This window comes from Sphaerodactylus townsendi, linkage group LG16, assembly GCF_021028975.2.
Source record: "Sphaerodactylus townsendi isolate TG3544 linkage group LG16, MPM_Stown_v2.3, whole genome shotgun sequence".
NCBI lineage: Eukaryota > Metazoa > Chordata > Lepidosauria > Squamata > Sphaerodactylidae > Sphaerodactylus > Sphaerodactylus townsendi.
Window position 1 is genome coordinate 29880765 of NC_059440.1, and position 19187 is coordinate 29899951.

Consider the following 19187-nt stretch of genomic DNA (forward strand, 5'->3'; position numbering starts at 1 on the left):
ACCGCCCCCATTTTTGCAGCCTTGGCAGGGAAAGTGTAAATAATTGGCTCCCTCAGAGTCACTGATCTCTTCAGCAGCAGTGATGGCAAACCTTTTCTGAGCCAATGCCAAAGCCTGACCGGAAACCCAAAATCCACTTATTTATCGCAAAGTGCCAACCCGGCAATTTAACCTGAATACTGAGGTTTTAGTTTAGAAAAACTATTTGGCGTCAAGATTGCATGTTACTTGGGCGTAAGTTTGGTGAAGCAACCAGGCAACGCTTTGAATGGATAAATCATGCGACCTTAGGGAGGGTTTTCACTGGTGAAGCAAAATTCCAATGCCAGCAAGTCCCAGCCACTCCTGGGTAAAGGATCGTGCCCAGGCTAGCCTATGTGTGTGTGTGTGTGTGTGTGGGGGGGTATTTTCCACCCCTTCCACCCACATGATGAACTGTGCACATGTGCCCACAAAAAGGGCTCTGAGTGCCACCTCTGGCACCCGTGCCATAGGTTCGCCACCAGTGCTCTGGGGCGGGGTAAAACATTTTAAATTGCAGATACAGATGCTCATGAACTTATACCCCAATTATCAGGAGTCCCTTCCCAAACAGCATTGGCCATACTAGCAAAGGGAATATGGGGAATTGTAGTTCACGAACATCTGAAGGGCTGTGAGTTTGACACCTGTGCTCTAGGGGAAGATCGGTAGGCTTCCAAGTCCCGTTTGTGTCCCCAGGGGAGTTATTCCAGAGACATCGGTTTCCAAGGGTCTGCCATAGAACAGCTAGATTGGAGTCCAGAAGCTCCTTAGAGATCACCGAGAATTTTGAGGTAGGATCTTTTGAGAGTCAAATGAAGGAAGCTCTGACCCTGAAAAGCTGGTTGGTCTTCCAGGTACTTCTGAAAAACATTTGTGTGAACAACAACGGTGCAGCAGATAACACAGGCCTGCTCGCTTCACAACAGTCCCAATCAATTGTGAAGCTAGCTTGTGGGTCATTTGCTTGTAAAAGGAACAGAGGTTTGGTGAAGCACAGGTGTGACCTCTGAACAGGTGGAACAGGTGGTAGGATCAGGAAGGAAAGTTCTGTGCAGAAACGACTTGCAAGCCAACCAGTCATCTCTCCATTTTATTGCCATCGTTGCAAATCAGAGCCACCTGAACCCAGCCGCTTTTGAACCATGGCTTCTGAAAATCTGTTCTTGGTATAATGCCCCCAAACCAGCGAGACAACCCCCAGCTGCTGCAGTGACTCCCTGGCCAATCACATACGCACTCACGGTGGAACGCGCTTTAGGTCTGCCGCATGCACGAGAAAGAAGCGAGGGGGACAGCAGCATTTTGTCGACGGGCTCCAGCAGCCCTGTGGGCAAGGTGAACCAACACAGCACGCACAGAGTTATTGGGAAACAAAACCTCAAATGCCCACACCACACCAGAAGGCTTCCTTACAAATGCGGCTCAATCGCCAAGTGAACAATGAAACAAAAGGCAAAGAACTGGAGTGTTGTGGGGTTTCCGGGTTGTATGGCCGTGTTCCAGTAGCATTGTCTCCTGATGTTTCACCTGCACTCTGTGGCTGAAAATGCTACTGGAACATGGGCATACAACCCGGAAACCCCACAACGCTCCAGTGATTCCGGCCATGAAAGCCTTCGACAATACAAAGGCAAAGAAGCTTCTCCAACAGGACTCAGAAGAACAATTCCGCTCCCCAAAACACCAGTTGCGGCTGACGTGTGCGGCTTCTCCAAGGCACAAGGCGGGCTTTGGAGAAGGGAAGCGTTTCCGCTTGCGCCAAAGCCCACAGTCCTGGGAGTCACAGGTCAGCGTGTGTTGAGGGGGAGAATTGTTTGTCTGAATCCACACTTTGACTTCCGACTTCAGCAGTTCTCCGCCCAGTTCCGTGGCTCTTCAGGGGAGGACGTTCCACCACTTGAACGCAAAGGGCTTCCGCTGGACGTTGGTGCCACAATGGACTTCTCCCAGGTGCTTGTGGTAGGAAGAGACGTCATCAATGAAAGAGCACGTCAGCCCCAGGGGATCCAGCAGGGAGCAGACATGTTGCTCCAGGCAGCACTCGTTCTCAACGATGGGCCCAAAGGGCTTGGGGATGCCCAGGTCCCTCTGCAGCACGATCATGTTCACCTGCGTGCCGAAGGGGAGGAAGCAAGAGCCCGTTTTAGGGAGAGGCAAGTAGCGGGATCAAGGAGCAGCAGGAAGGGACAGGCCCACCGCACAGGGTTCTGGCAGACTCCTAACACTGGTCCATCCCACCCTGCGAGGTCCACTCTCTGTGGCCTGGTTTCTCCAGCATCTCGGTCTGAGATTGTGCTAAGCCCTGTGTTGCTGGAGCCCCTTTCAAGGAGACGTGGCTGGAGGCTGAAGTGGGGGCCTTCTTCGTGCAAAGCAGGCACTCTACTAGCCAGCTATGGAGCCACCAGCTCCTTACAAATCCACCCACGGCAACTCACAGTGCCCCAGAGCCAGTCAACGTGTGGCAGCAGAAATGCAACCTCACGTCCCTGCCTGGAAAGAGGATTCCTAGAGCCTCCCAGGATACCCCCTTTTCTTGTCCCAGTAAGCAGAGACAACTGGAATGCCAGGAATCCCAAGATATTCTCCATGACTGTACACAGTCTCTCTTGAACCTCTGCTGGTCTCTAAGACCCAGTTGTTTGACAGAATATAAAAGAGCGAGAGCGAGAGAGAGAGAGAGAGAGAGACAGCGAGAGAGAGAGCAAGAGAGAGAGAGAGCGAGAGAGCGAGAGCGAGAGAGCGCAAGAGAGCGAGAGAGAGAGAGAGAGAGAGAGAGAGAGAGAGAGAGAAGCAATGCTCTGGGCATTTCTCCACTAACACACCTCTGATTTTAGTGCCCAAGGTGTGTTCCTGCCAAGTATCCCAGAGTACGTCAGCATCACCACCAAAGATTTTGCCTCTGGGATGCGGTGCTGACCGAGCCGAGCTCTGGTAGGGGTGGGGAATGAGCACTCACCATGTTGGGGAAATAGGCCATCGCCTTGCCTTCCTTGTCGATCTTGAAGAGGGCCGGGATGTCGATGATTTCATCCTCCTTCAAGCCCAGCTCCTGCTTGAGAATGTCCCTGTTCCAGTCGATGCAGCGCTGGAGAAACGCAAGGACAGGAGACCATGACCTGACTCGCTGGTAGGTGTGAGATGTTTCATCCCTTGAGTATCCCCCCTCCCCATTTTTCCCGCCCAAATACCTGGATACGTAAATATCCACCTTTCCATGGTGGTCTTGAAATGTGGAAGAAATGCCCTTGTCAGGTGGTCAGCAAGTGCTGGCTTGTTGGCTGCTCTGCAGCAACACTGCTCCAGGTGGTGGGAGGGAGCATTGCAGCTGGCAGCCTAGCAGCCAGCAGCTGACCCAACAAGCCAGTAGCCTCTGTGGCCTTAAAAACCTGCAAGTGTGGTCCAGCTCCTCAGACCAACTGTCTACTTGATTCTTTGCCGACCCATCCCTCTGTCGCTAGGTCCTTGCCCCCGCCCCCCGCCCCACTTATGGAGACATAAGGGGGGCAGTCCATCTCTTTCCCAACAGTGGTTACCAAGATGCTTCGAGAAAGCCTACAAGAAAATGATGGTCGCTTCCCTCTGTCGTTTGCTCCACAGCCACTCATATTCTGGGGAAACTGCCTTGGGCAGACTTTGGAGAGCACAGGCGATAAATCTATTCAATGAGTACATTACCTGCACATACTGATTCTCCTGCACCATGATCTCGTTGGAGAGGACCTTGTTAATGGTGACCCGTTTTGTGTCTGTTCCGGTGTATCCTGCCAGGGCGCAAAAAGGCAGCTGTTGAAATCTCTCTTCCAAAGAAAGCCACCAGCCAGCAATCTGTGTCGCTGTGGCTTCCCTTTTCCCGATCCACCCTGTCCCTCCAGGTTACTGTGCAGGCAGAAGAAAACGGGCCAGGCTACAATACTGGCAGATGTCAAGGGGCATTGGGGCAACCTCAAGGAAAGGGGAGGAATGGACAGGCTTGGCTACAGAGGCTGGGTGGGACCCTTCCGGGAAATGCCGTGATTTATTCTCAGCTGCCCATCCCCTCTTCTGGAAAAGGAGAGGCATCACCCACCCCGACAGCACAGCTGTCTGGCAGTGAAATGGTCACAGGATGGATGTGAAGGAAGGCGTCAGAAGCAGAGGTGGGATCCAGCAGGTTCTCACCAGTTCCCGAGAGTGGGTTACTAATTATTTGTGTGTGCTGAGAGGGGGTTACTAATTGGGTCTGCTTTTCCGTTAGAAATTCCATTAGGTCCAAAAATCATAAAGTCCTGTTGTTTCCTATGTGGCTGGTTAGTGAAGGTAGAAAACAGGATAATTCTCCCTGTTGGGCTGTTTTAAAAACATGTTTTAGAAATATGGTAAAGTTCCTGGTTTAAGGAAAGTCTCCTTCTTTTGAGTTCTAGAAACAAAATTAAGTATTTGAAAGTATTAAGTATTTGACAGGCAGTCAGAATTTAAGAGGAGAAAGTGTAGTTGTTTCCTAAGTTGGCAGTAGAAGCGCATGGGACTTGCTATAATGAGTTTAGAATTATGGACAGAAAGATAACAGCTAGAAATTAGTAACTTTTGTTTACAGTAAGAGTTTTTTACAGTAACAGAGAGAAATTATTAAATACCCCGCCCGGAATGCCTATTGCTACACGCCTCCGCCAGGTTCTCAAATTTGCCCAGCCCCATTGGCGCTACGCCACTGTTTGAATCCCACCACCATGGGAACCTGTTACTAAAATTTTTGGATCCCACCACTGGTCAGAAGGCTCTTAACCGGTGATGATGCACTTGCTGTTGTGGGCCCCCTCAGGGGCCAGGGAGAAATCAGCCCCTGTGAGCAAACTGTCTGAACTTAGAGGGTTGGATCCAGCCAAGACCTTTGCAGTTGGCAGTGCTGCTGAGGCCAAGTCACGCCAGGGTGGAGGTTTTGCCCTGAGGCATGTGCCCCTCCCTTGCTCTTAGGAGCTGTGTGTGACACCCAATTGCCTCTGCAGCCTCTCTGTCCACAACAGACCCCCGCTCCCCAGGGGCATCCTGACCTCTGGCTTGCTGCCCCTGTGGCCGGGAGGAGCCGCCAAGAGAGCAGTGCTGGCCCTGGGAAGGGCTTTCTTTGCATGGGAGTGCCAGGCGGAGCGTGTCAGAGATCAGTGCAGAAGCCCCGCCCTGATTCTGCAAAGGCGCCAGCCAGATTTGCCCCAGCAACACAGGGCCAATATTAACTGGCACAGCTGAGGCCCTCCCGTCTTGTCTGGGTGTATTTCACACACAGCAGGTGTCCTCTGGTGCTACGAGCAGATCAGATTCTACCACCCAGCGTGGCTGGGAAATTTATGAGCAGAATCCATCGTGCCCCCACTCCCCTGACGAGGGCCTGAAATAATAATAATAAGAGTTTGGATTCAAACCCCGCCTTTCTCTCCTTTAAGGAGACTCCCAAGGGCTTACCAGCTCCTTTCCTTCCCTCTCCCCACAACAGACACCTTGTGAGGCAGGTGAGGCTACGAGAGTTCTGAGAGAACTGGGACTAGCCCAAGGTCACCCAGCAGGAATGTAGGAGTTGGTAGACACATCTGGTTCACCAGATAAGCCTCTGGCACTCAGGTGGAGGAGTGGGGAATCAAACCGGGTTCTCCACCTGTTCTTAACCACTGCACCACGCTGGCTCTTGGGGCCCTTCCTCCTGATTCTCCAGACAAGTTGGGCAGTTGGCTTCCTCCCACCCATGTCCAGTGAGAAGAAGATGGGTCTTCTGGGTTTTTTCCCCCTGTTCTGCCTCTGGAGTTGGCGGCGCACGATGCAGCCTCTTCCCACACGTGTCCACTGCCGGATGGGAGCCTACCTTTGAACATGACGGCTTCCCCGTGGCCTTCTTTCTGTTTTTCTCTGAACAGCTTGTAGCAGGCGGAGGGGCTGGCCATCAGCATCCGGAATTGCTGGGAGGAAAAGCAGCAGACAAATACTGGAGTAAACGGGGCTGAATCAAGAGGGGGAATTCTGCTGTTCTGGCCTTAAACCCAACTCCCCCAAACATGTGTCCTTTCGCTGTTCCAGCCTCCCATAATCCTGACCGGTCAGCTGGCCAAGAAAAACCAACACACCAGCCTGGCATTCTCTTCTCTTGGAGGCATGAATACAGAACACACAGCATTATGTGTTCCTATCTGCAGGTCAAGTCACTGCTGATGAAGGGACCAGTGAGGTCCTTCCACTTCCTAGCCAGAAACTCTGCTGTGTGTGGCCCTTCTGGAGTGCAGCCGTCCGAAACAATGTCCTGCCTGCTTGGCCAAGTGTGCGTGGGGGCTGACAGACAAGCAACAGCCAGCTTCTAGGTTGTTATGCACATGAACTATGGGATGCTCTCTGTGTTTGCCCTGCAGCCTCTCAGGTGCTCCGTTCTGAGGAAACTGCAGATTCGCTCAGTCTCGGCGCCTGGATACATTTGTCCCTACATACGATGGAAGCATCTCCCTGCGTGTGGATGGTGGAGCAGGGAAGAGCCAGAGATCCCCCTTGAACTCCTGGGAGGATGGACGGTACGTAGACCTGTCCGTCTAGATCATTGTTTCCCAACCTTTTCGAGGTCAGGGTACCCTTGACCTCACTCTTCATATCTCACGGTACCTCTGCCGCCACCGCCCACCTTCCCCTCCCATTGCCCCTGCTTGCCACACACCCCCACCTTCCCCTCCCAGGGTGAAGGGAAGCACCGGGGGGGGGGGGAGGGTAGCTGCTGATCTTGTGGCAGGCCCTGCCCCATGGACCAGCTCCATGTCCTTGCTGGTGCCAGTGGGAGACACCACAAAAATGAGGGAAGGGCAGTAGTGTTGCCGCGGTACCCCTGGGACATGCTCACGGCACCGCAGAGTACCACGGAACCCTGGTTGAGAATGGCTGGTCTAGATCAACCGGGCTGTTAAGCCTCTTGGCCAGGAGGACAGGCCTTGGCTCCCAGCCAGGGGACGATGAGTGTGGGGCAGTTTCTACACGAGAGGCAGACGGGCACCTTCTGAGGGAAGCGCTCTGCCACCTCCACGTGTCACCAGCACTCTTGCAAAGACTCCTTGGTGCAGCAACCGGGGCAGTTTTCCTGCCGGGTGCTGGAATCAAACCTCTGCTTGCCCCGGCAGCTGTGCTTGTGGGTGTGGCATCTTGGGGGTCTTTTGGGGCTCACTTTCCTGAGCTGTCTGATCTGCAGCGTGCGTGGCCCTGTCTGCTGGCGGCATCTGGCAGTTCGGTTGGTTGAATCTAATCAGCTTTGTGTTATGGGGACTATGAGCCCTCCGGGGATCGGGCGGCATAAAAGCCAAATTAATTAATTAATTAATTAATTAATTAACTAACTAACTAACTAACTAACTAACTAACTAACTAACTAACTAACTAACTAACTAACTAACTAACTAACTAACTAACTAACTAACTAACTGTGGGGGGATTCCTCTTGCCTCCCCCCTCCCCCAAATCCATCAAGTCACTACCTTTTTGCCAGGAATGGGGAACCAAAGGGTCCATAGATTCATCCATCGCAATCTAACAGTCAATGCTAATCTGAGTGAAGTTCCTACAGGTGACTGGGCCATGCTGGGCGTGGAGGAAGTCCCGGACAACCTTCGTCATTCTTCTTCCAGCAGAGCTGATGTTGTGGATTCCCCACAAGGGAGAGACAGAGAGAGAGAGAAGCAGAGAAAGAGCACACTCATTTTTCCCCCCAATATTTGTTCGCATATTTATGGTGTTAGCTTAACCAGCAAGACATAAAGGCCGACCGAACCACCCCTGCTGCTAGGTGTACTTGACTGTCTAAAAGGCAATTTGACACCTCCGACATCACAAGAAGCCCTCACAGTGGCTTAGGATACATAAATACAAACAAAACATTCAAATCAATCAAAACACATTAAAAAGAAATGGAAGAGCCCAGGCAACGAAACGTAACAATTAGCAGTTCTGCTGGAGCCGTCAGTCTCGGAGAGAATTTGCATGGCTTCCCATTGCGACAGAAATGAAGACCGGCGCACACGGCAATCCTTACCAGCATCTCTGGCCTAAATTTTATCGGGCTTCCTGCTCTGATTTCCCAAGCACACATCTGGCTTTTATGGAGGGAAAGAATCATGGCGGACAAGACCCTCAATTCCGCCCTGATCTTAGCTCAGGGGTTTCCCCCCAAATCTCTCTTACTTGGGGAAGCTGCTTCCGATGAGGATCCTCCCCAAAGGGTAGTCCTTCCCGTTGGCCGTCACAGGGGGGCTGACCTCCAAATTGCCAAAAGAGTCTAGACTGGTGACCAATTCAAACAGGGGCTCCCTGGTCACGTAGCCAAAATCCGGACCCTGCGAAAAAGAGCAAGAATGTTTGATTGCAAGAAGGGTCCCCCTGGGATCAGCACGAAGGAGCAGCCGTGTGTGTTCCCACCTTCCTATGCCTGGAGGCTGAGACGGTTTGTAAACTGCAAACCCTTTCACATCATCCCACAAAGTCTAACAAAGTAATTTGGTGAACCCACCATCGACTGAATATTCTGTTTACTGATTCTGTTACCAGACTTGACAAAGCTGTGGACCCCCATCCAATCAAAATTAGTTGCACTTAAATACTAATGAAATTAAGTTAGGCAAGACTTCATGGGATTTAAACTTCATGAGATTTAAACACAATTAACATGAGTGCAATTGTACGGGGCAGCCTCTGCAGGACTGCTTTTCTTTATGGAAGAGAGCCTTGGAGAAGGATCTGAAACGGCAAGACACTATTTGGTCTTGAAAGTGAACCGAACGTGGCTCTGGCCAGAATCTGGAAGGGAGGCCTCAGAGGATATCCATACACGTGCCCTTTTCAAGAACTATATCTGCGGGGTTGTGTTTTATACACAGGTTTATGGGATGGGACAGCTTTCACCACTTTCCTCTGGATTTCACACCTGCCTCCCAGTGGGAAAAGTCTCCAGCCTTGCTTCAAATAGCACGTGAGCTTCAACATCCTTCCTTCTCTACCCGCCCCCCCCATCATGATGTGCACAAAACCATCCACTGCAGAACAGCAACCAAAGGAACAAGACTTGTGGAACAAGAAGAGGTTCTGCTCTGCAGGAGTTTTAAGAAGTGCCCCCACCCCGGGGGGATGAGGCTGCAATCCCTGGGTGCCTCCGTCCATCTCCCGGGGTGGAGGGCCTAGGACCGTGGTGGCGAACCTTTGGCACTCCAGATGTTATGGACTACAATTCCCATCAGCCCCTGCCAGCATGGCCGATTGGCCATGCTGGCAGGGGCTGATGGGAATTGTAGTCCATAACATCTGGAGTGCCAAAGGTTCGCCACCACTGGCCTAGGATGCCATTCTTCCCAGTGCTGGACTCCCAGTGCTCTGGCGTACAAAGGGCTGTCTGTCTTCAGAAACAGGCTGTGAAAGACACCCAAGGCCCAACGAGGCGGCGAGAGTCACATCTGATGTTATCCTCTCCGATGAATGAAGCAGCTGCCCTTGAAAGACAGACTTGCAAATTATATCATCACGATACTGTGATAATCAACACAAAATGCCCCCATGGGGAGGGCCTCAAATCCAACATAAGCTGGGCTTGGAGGCCGTCAGCTGAAGGGACGCAGGCACACGGACCCCCTGCTGGAATTTGATCTTCTCTGTTCAGCACACGATAATGCGCTGACTATTCTGTGCCTGGTGTGTGGCCTTAGCAGTACCTGGAAAAAAATTCAAGGGCATAACCATGAAATGGAATGAAGGAGCATCACAGAACGTAACTGCTGGAGCCAGGAGGCGGCTGCCTGGGAGAGGGCACTCTCTGACCATTCTTGGCCCTTAATTGCAAAAGTTCTGGGCCAGTTTTGGGTTCTGGGTGGCCAGATACCCTCCAGATGCCCAGCGATGCCAACACTGGTCCTGCTGAAGGTCCTTATCAGGGCAGGGAGTGACCCCAAGGGCAGGAATTCAATCCTGTCACTCTACAGCACAGAGGACAGTGGGCAACAGAGCTGAGCTGTGCCTGGATTGGCAGATGTCATGGGAACCACATCTCAGCTGCATGCTCAGATCTCCCCAGAGGAACAGCACAGCACAAAACCTCCTGGCCCGTGTTCGGGGGGCCCTTCCCAGCCTGGCACCGGAGACATTCCATTTCCACTGGGCAAGGAAGGGCGAAAGTGTTCACTGGGCTGAAGGCGAGAGGCTCAGGTGTGTGCAACGTGCCAACCTGTCGGGAAGCAGGGCTTAAATCGCACAGCCTCCACACAACAGTGATTCCTCTGGTTCAAATTTGCGGTTCTTTAACAGTCACGCAAGGCACCCGGTCTGCTTTCCTTGCGGGGATTTCTGCAGGAGCTGCTGATTTAGACCCGCTCAAGGCTGTTTTGTGGCCAGAGACCTTCTGTTCTCTTGTACAGCCTGCCTTGATCTTGGGGGAAACGAACAGAGAAGGACTATGCAGTTTGTGGTGGTGAAAGCTATAAGCCAGCAACTGCTGGGAAGCACCTGTCTTGTGCATGGATACGGTGTCGCAGATTCAAGTCATCACTAGAAAGATATATGAGTAGCAAACTGGAATATGCAATTCAACATTTCAAAAACCTCAGCCCTAAAAGGGAAAGATGTGTGGGGGAGGAGGGAGGGAAAAGATATGTGGAATGGAGGTTTCTAGTTGGCATTTCTCAGTGTTGGTGGATCATGGGGGCATTATGCATGAATTGGGTGAAGTTCAGAGGTGGGATCCAACCAGTTCTCACCACTTCTCTAGAAGTGGTTACTAATTTTTTTCTGCCGAGAAAGGGTTACTAAAGCAACTTCCTTGCCCAATAGGGACTAGAGGTGCATGTGTGCGCCGCCGCCACTATTTGAATCCCACCACCATCGGAACCCACTATTTGAATCCCACCACCATCGGAACTATTTGAATCCCACCACTGTTTTTGAATCCCCCCACTGGTGAAGTTGCTCCATGCTTGACTGCAATTTTAGCTCAGGGATAATGGCTCCCCTCTTGCGTATTTAAGAGAACTTCCTGAGATAGCTTCTTCCTCTCCTGAGTCAGCAGTGCTTCATGCACCTGCCCGCGCCCCCCGCTGGGCGCTTCATGCACCGGGCCCCCGCTGGGGTATATCACTGGCACATGTTTACTTGCACATAGTGTATAGTAGAGATAGGACACACGAGAACCATATGAAAGCAAGCTTGGACAGAAATCCAATCAACAGGCCACTGCAGGAGTAGGCAGAGGGTCGACAGAAAGGCAGCTAACTTCCTGCCTAATTCTCCAGGAGGTACTTCGCCATGGGGACACCGCAGTGTCAGAACAGCAACCGTGTGACAGTTGCTGCCCTCTACGAGGACTTCCAGGCCAGGCTGGAGCCACTGAAGGGCATTGCAGGACCCTGCCGACCAGCTGAGATCATCAGCCGAGGCCGAGTTTCAGGACAAAATGTCAACTACGCCCTTTGCCACGGCTTGAGAGCCGCTGCCAAAGATCTCCACTTCCTGTACGCCCTGCGGATACAAGCCCACGTCTCTGTTTCTTCCAAATTATTTCCCGTGGTGGGACTCGATCCAGAGGTAGAACAAAGGCAGACTCAGCACAACTCAGTTAAAACCAGAATGTGGGAAAGGCACAGTTCAGATTCAGGAAGCCTAAAGTTGAGAGACGGCACGGAGACACAGCAGTAAATTAGATTGTTTGAACCCACTTTGAGAGACTTAATCCCATCTGCACGATTAGGTTACTGGAAGGTATGGAGAAGAGCATCATGGAAGGGTCTTTTTCATGCCAGGAGATGCTTTGGGGATTGCGCCAAAAGACTCAAAGCGGGGACCGGGCAGCAGCTGACAGGTTGACGTCTTCATTTTGAGCCCAGGAAAGAGCGGAACCCACTTCTGTGGACAAACCCCCGCTTTTTCCTAAATGGTTGTGGCCTGAGTTGCTGCACGGGCCAGGGGGGGGAAGCTATTTTCACAAAGCAAAAGACTGCTTGGATAACGTTACGGGGTGTTCTAATCCTGCTCCCAACCTCCCCAAATAGACTCCGGAGTGACTCACAATATTAATGTCCTGGTCTTAATCATTCAGCAATCCTGACCAAATTCCAGATTCGTTTCCGTAGCTCTACTCTTTTTTTTATTAGATGAATGTTTCAATATGTCGGCACCAACTTTCTCTGTAAGGGGATACGTGGGGGGTGGCCGATCCCCGTTTGTCCTTGTGTGAATTTGGTGGACAGGAACTGAACGGTCTCACTGGACTGCGGGGGGCGCTGAAGAGACCAGCTGATTGGCAAGTAAAAGGGGGAGTCCCCCAGGACAGCAACCAAAATGCCCTTGTCACCACAGAGCCCCCCAAAACCAGATAGTGAGCAGCTGTGAGACACCAACAACGCACAAGGCAGGCTGATATCTTCTAGCCAAAATTCTCAGATACGTGCTCTCAAACCATGTTGACGGACAGCCGGTGTGGTGTCGTGTTTAAGAGTGGACTGGAGAACTGGGTTTGTTTCCCTGCTTCCTACCCATGAAGTATTTGGGGTGACTTTGGGCTAGTCCCAGTTCTCTCTGAACTCTCTCAGCCCCACTGACCTCACAAAGTATCAGAAGAGGCTGCAGTCTCACATAATGGAAAGATCTCCCAGGCAAAAGAATCCCCCGTACGTACGTAGGGAATCTGGAATGTCAGGGAGGAAGCCCCATTGCAACTTTCCCTGCTGGCATGTTAACCTTCCATAGAAAGGGAAATCTTTTGATCACAGCCACATTCAAACCAGTGGGCCCCTCTCGGTGGCTGGAAGGGTTGCTGCCCAGACCATCTTGACCTTCAGGAACCTGGCAGGGGGCAGCCTGACACCCGTTGTTTCCCCCCTCTTCCATTTGAGCCTGTGGATTTTGGCAGGCCCCATACTGCTCCTAGAGTGTGAGTGGTACAGTGGTGGGATTCAAATAATTTTATCATTATTATTATTATCATCATCATCATCATCATCATTATTATTGTAGATTTCACAGCTGCCAGATCTTTAGCTGGTTGTTGGCCTTCATTACAATTCGAGCCTAGGAAGTCGTAATGTATCAGCGTAGTATTTGTGCGGATCCCAGCAGGGCTGCCTTCTGAATTTGACAGATGTTAATTTTGTCAATTTGAAGATGTTTTAAGTGCTGCCCTAGTGTTTTTGGGATGGCACCCAGCGTGCCGATTACCACTGGGATGACCTCAGCTGGTTTGTGCCATAGACGCGGAAGCTTGATTATTATTATTGTTATTGTTATTATTATTGTTGTTGTTGTTGTTAATGTTTGTATACTGCCCTCCCCCGAAGGGTTCAGGGCGGTGAACACAGAGTATACAATCAGAGCACAAGGTAATTTAACAACTAATTGTTTACAAGCACCATTTTAACAACCGGTTCTACCAAAGTGGTACAAACCCGCTGAATCCCACCACTGGCTATTATTGTGTTTCTCTACTGGAAGCCATAATGGCTTTTCTGAAAGATAAAGTTTTTATACCAAAAGACAGAAACAAGCAAGACTTGAACTCTCTTTTCAAAGCAGGAAAAGAGAAATATTGGATGTCCTTATATGGTAAAAAGCAGCAAATTCTGCAGGCAAATATAAATCCAGTGGAGACCAGCATATCCTGGCACAACATAGCCGAGGGGGTTTCTGGCTTTGAATAGGAGTCAGGCCTCTTCATCAGTCTGTCTGAAAATGTGTGCCACTTCTCTGTTATCCTGCAAGGCATCAGTTGTCGGGTTGCCCAAGAAAATGGGGGTTCTGGAATATCTACAGTATGATGTTCAACTACTAGCTGCCCATGCAGGTATCAGCCCTGAGGGGTCTACTGCCACGGGAAGAGTGCCGACCGTGTGGTTGCAGCCAAGGCCTCCTTCCCTTCCTCCCTTTTCCCATTCAGAGGCCCCTGGAGCTGTGATGATGGACACGTGTGCCTCACTAGCAGGGGAGGGGGGGATGTTGGACGAAAAAATCCATCTGGAAAATGAGATTGGAAAAGATCGCTTCAGGATTACAGGAGGCTTCAAAACAGAAGACTGGGATGTAATACGTTCAGCCACTCCAGAGTATGAAAATTGCTTTTCTGAATGCTAAGAATATCTTTTAGAGAGGGGCAGAAAGAAGAGAGAACGAGAGACCAACGTGGTATTCCTGTCCCGCATGACCAATCTAGGGCCGCCTGCACTCATTCGAGGCATGATAAATGATAGATTTCAGCACATTTAAAAGCGATTAACCTTCTCCAAGTGGACATGTATGGAAAGGGAGCTGTTTGTGTTTTAATACCTACGGCGCCTCGCTCTCGTCTCCGGTTACAGGCACCGCCATGAAAGCGGCAAGAGGCAGCGCCAAGCGGCAACAGGTGCGTCCAAATGCAAAAGATCCCCCCCAATTTCAAAGGTATCCAGGATTCTACAGATTGTGCAAATCCATACCTTTGCCCATAAAGCAGAGCTACTGAGAGGTCCCCCCAACCCGAACCCTGTTTCTTCGTCTTTTTCGCAATGCTGGCCAGAGTCCCACCTGTCCCTGGTTGACACTGCCTGGCGTGATCCCTTGACGGACTTTCTACTGCGTATCAGAGGGCCAGTTTTAGACCTCGCATCCGTGCCATCTTCGGAGAGAGAGAGAGAGAGAGTGTGTGTGTGTCCAGGTAGCCCAGTCCGCTTCTAATCCACCATAATCATATTTGGGGCTTTGAAAACGAGCCTTTTGAGATCTTGGCTGTGGCCAGCATGGGTCTCTGCTGGCTATTTATAACTGCTGGGGACAATCAGAAAGATGCCCTCTGCATGGAGGGGGCAGAAAACGAGCCACCTTCAGAGCCCTAAGGCAACCCCTCTGCTGTGGTTTTCAAAGCAGAACTGAGCAGATGAGGGCCACGTGGTCTTGTGCAGCGAGACGGGAGCATTAAAAGCTCGTTTTTTACCCAAATTGCCCTGCAGTTTCTGTGTCCACCTCCTGCTGCTTCCCCTTTCCATCGTTTCCTTTTTTTCCTCTGCCACTGAGAATATCACCGCGCTGCCTCCTGGCTCCATGTGGCTGCAGAGGGGATCCGGGGAGATGAACCAGGTCCAGCCAGTCGCACGGATCTGGGTGTGCTGGAGGTCTCCTGCTGTGTTTGGAAGCCTGCCTTAGGTCGATTCCCCACCCACCATTGTAGGGACGCGCCGCTCCTCACGGGCAAATACCTCGGGGGGGTCCTGGCAGCAACTCCCTCACCTACACCAGCAGTGACAACAGCACTTAGCGACAACACAGTCACCCCTGGATCTCTGCTGCCTCCTCCCTAACCCCCCCCCTCAAGCAGCATGTCATTTCTCTCGATCCTGGTTGGGGAAGCTACACCTTTTTTTGAAACCGATCGAACACGGAGCAGGGGTCCCCTCCCCTTTCACTTTTGAAGTGGGGAAAGGGCCTTAGGCACAAAGATGCATGACCAGTTCCTCCAGGCCGGGCTGCCCTGATCCTCAGGGGGCTGACAGGGCCCTCTGTCCTCTTGGCTCAGGCATGACAAAAGGGGATTCCTCTGAAGCAGGAACAGGAGCAAACAAATCCAGAGCCTCCACGTGGGATTTCTGAGCCTTATAACCCCTCCTCACAGGTGAGGATTTGATGGACACCCTACATGTCAGTTTGGTTTTATACAGACGTGGATCCGTCATTATCTTTGCATAGGTACATCTACCTGGCCCAGTATTCATGGTGGGTGTCTTCCCACTTTATTTTAAAATCTGTACTCTGCTTTTGGACCATTTACTCTAGGGTGTTTTCAATCTACCAGCAAAAAATATTTTGAAAAACCCACAATTCAAAACCAGCAAATCCCACCACTGCCATCGGCCAGAAGTGTGTCTCTCTGTGCGTGGATGTGTGAGCATGCCTGCGTCTCCCCTTCCCCCACATTCCTGAGCATCATGGGTTGGATTTATTCTAGGAATCTGCAACTACACTGTAGAAATATGCAACTGGATAGGTGGCTCAGGATTCCATCCACTGGGCATCTCGTTTCTGATATCACAGCTCTCGCACTTTTGCCACCACGCAGAACCTCATTCTGGACTTCCCCAAAGTTTCTCCCATTCACACAACCCACCGAAGAGGCAAAATAGGCAGAACCGCTCTGCCCTCTGGCAAACTCTATGCAGTGTGAGAAAAGATGCGCCCTCGGAGGGCCCGATGCAGGAGAAATGCAACCAGCCACTATAACTGTGGTGGTGAACCTTTGGCACTCCAGATGTTATGGACTATAACTCCCATCAGCCCCTGCCAGCATGCCGTGCTGGCAGGGGCTGATGGGAATTGTAGTCCATAACATCTGGAGTGCCAAAGGTTCGCCACCACTGCACTATAAGCTCAGCACCACCTGGGTTCTCCTATGGACCTTCCCTTACACAACCCATCTCAGAAGCATCACACGCTCAGGCGCTTGGCTAGAGAGGCAGCTCTTACCAAAATCTCTCTGATGGCGAAATCTTGAAGCCCCCCGTCCCTCGGGGAGTCCAGGACCACCGGGAAGCCTTTGTGGGGAGCACTGATGTAGCCGAATTCAATTTCATCCTGGCCAGGGAAGGAGAAACACCAGAGTGATAAACATCGACACGTGCAAGGCACACGTATTGGCTGGCAACAGCCGATCACAGGACCCCCGCTGGTGGGCCACTGCGAGTAGCAGAGTGCTGGACTAGATGGACTCTGGTCTGATCCAGCAGGCTCCTTCTTATGTTCTTATGTTCCTGGGCAGAGGGGAGGCACAACTAAATTAGAACTTTCAACTGGCTGAGTGATCATTTCCCCTTCCCGGGGAGTCCTGGAATGTAGTTCTGTTAAGAGAGAGGAGGACCCAGAGAAGAGCAGAATTCTCACAACCTCTCCCAGATAGGATCTCCAGGATTCTCTGGTGGAAACCACAGACTACGCTGCCAGTCTGTCTCAGGTCTAGACCACTTCAACTGCTGAGGTTTTCAGAAGAAGAAGAAGAGTTTGGATTTATATCCCCCCTTTCTCTCCTGCAGGAGACTCAAAGGGGCTGACAATCTCCTTGCCCTTCCCCCCTCACAACAAACACCCTGGGAGGTAGGTGGGGCTGAGAGAGCTCCGAGAAGCTGTGACCAGCCCAAGGTCACCCAGTTGGTGTGTGTGGGAGTGCACAGGCTAATCTGAATCCCCCAGATGAGCCTCCACAGCTCAGGCGGCAGAGCTGGGAATCAAACCCGGTTCCTCCAGATTAGAGACACGAGCTCTTAACCTCCTACGCCACTGCTGCTTTTCACCAGAGAATCCTGGAACCTTGGTCAGTTCTCTAACCCTTCAGCCCATCCTACCGCTCAAGGGAACACATTTATCCCTTCTTCTTGGGAGAAGGGATAAATTATTAACGTGAGACATCTTCCCACTGTACAGTTAGCAATCTGAGGCTGATGGACTGGGACTCCGTGGTGGCGAACCTTTGGCACTCCAGATGTTATGGACTACCATTCCCATCAGTCCCTGCCAGCATGGCCAATTGGCCATGCTGGCAGGGGCTGATGGGAATTGTAGTCCATAACATCTGGAGTGCCAAAGATTCGCCACCACTGCGTCGAGGACCCCTGGGCAAGGGGTTCATCAGCTGAACGCTGAGCCTATTTTCCCACCCATGAGCTCCAGTGACAACATGGGATTAAAATGCACTTCTGAGTCCAGGTATCCCCCGTGTACAAGAACAGGCCTGTGACTGTGAGAAATGCACGTGAGAAACCGAAACCCGCAGGAGGCCTCGTTCTTTGCAATTCTCTTTCCCCTTCTCACTTGAGGACTTTCTGACTTTCTTTAAAAACCCAGAAATTGACAAATGTTCATCAGAGCACCTGTCCTCAAAGGTTCCTTGGAAAGAACAGTCCATTCTGGGCTTGAATGGTGGGTCACTCACCTGCATCCAATCCCAGTGTCGCCATGCGGCCTAAGTTCATGTACTTGGAGCAAACCCTTCATCCCTTGGAAGGCAGCTTGGCTTTCCTGCTCACCAAGTTCCTTTGTATCTCCCTTCAAGGGAAAGGAGATGCAAGAAATTGTCCTTTACGCTGACAGAGGGAAAGAATAATATTGTCAGTGAAGTCGCCCCAAGAACCAGCTGGGAACTGTGCAGTTGGAAGGAGATTCTGCAAGGCACCCGCCTCATTCCCAGGCTGGGCAGATGGGGGGACCTGCTTCTTCCCCCAAGACCTGCTGGACTGATTTGACAATCCACTCCCACTAGCAGAGGAGCTGGGCTGGTTTTGAAGTCAGCCAAGAGGGCTGTGAGCGAATGCCACCCCTCCCGTCCCCAGTCTGCAAAGCACACTTTGGGTCAGACCCCTCTTAGCCTATGTTTGGCTAAGGCTGTTTGCAGTTTGTGGCCCACTTCCGGAAAATAAAGTTTGTTCACTGGTATAAGACGACATTTTTAAATGTAAACAAATTTTCAGAATTCAAAATGCAGTTAAAAAAAACTTTTTAGACTTTCCTTTTGAAATGATTCACTTGAAGGTCCTTTTGGTTAAGCTGCTGCTTCGCTCCACAACTTATTACTTTACCTGCACACAAAGACAGTCACGGGGGCCAAGGTGTTTGGCGTCATTATCCAAGGAGCCACCCGGAAAACTACAGAGTCTGTAAAAATGGGAGTCTGTGGAATACCCTGGAGAGAAAAGCAACCATGTCAGAGTTTGACTCTTGAAAGCTCACACCAAATCTTGTTCATCTGTCAGGTGCTTCTGGATCTGAATCCAGATGTTTTACTGCAGCCCATCCTCACTCCCCTCTGAAACCAGCTGGAATACGGATCCCCCCCCCCCCCGGAGCCCTGCTCTGGCTTCTGAGCTCCTACCGGGCACCATCCCATCCTCATGCTTCTCTCTGCGGCCACGAGGGCAAGACATTGTTCCATGCATATAATATGTGCAGGAAATCTCTCACGTTCTCCTGAAGGAGAGTTCTGTGTGTGGCAACCTCTTCGGCCATTGGAGATGTTTCCTACATGCCTTACAAAGTTACTGTAAGTGTAACCCCCATGCTCAGAATGGGTTGACCGAGAAAGGGGTGGAGACCCAAAGCAGGAGGAGGCTGCAGAGCTCATGTAGTTTGGAGGAGACTAGGCTACCAGACTAGGACGTTGGTTTGTATATAAGCCCTTAATACCTTGTTAAGGTAAC

The 19187-nt window shown here is 51.2% G+C and overlaps 1 protein-coding gene across 1 annotated transcript in view; it reads right to left on the minus strand.

Moving 5' to 3' along the window:
• Positions 1-1101: 1101 nt before the first annotated feature.
• The window catches only part of LOC125445780 (protein-arginine deiminase type-2-like), a 37529-nt gene continuing 19443 nt past the window's right edge, over positions 1102-19187 (minus strand). The window contains 12 exon segments of the mRNA XM_048519140.1: positions 1102-2133; positions 2981-3109; positions 3700-3785; positions 5852-5971; positions 6081-6124; positions 7595-7645; positions 8194-8345; positions 16468-16575; positions 17927-17947; positions 17949-18041; positions 18044-18077; positions 18570-18673. Coding sequence (XP_048375097.1) covers positions 1900-2133; positions 2981-3109; positions 3700-3785; positions 5852-5971; positions 6081-6124; positions 7595-7645; positions 8194-8345; positions 16468-16575; positions 17927-17947; positions 17949-18041; positions 18044-18077; positions 18570-18673 — 1176 coding nt within the window. The 3' untranslated portion in view covers positions 1102-1899.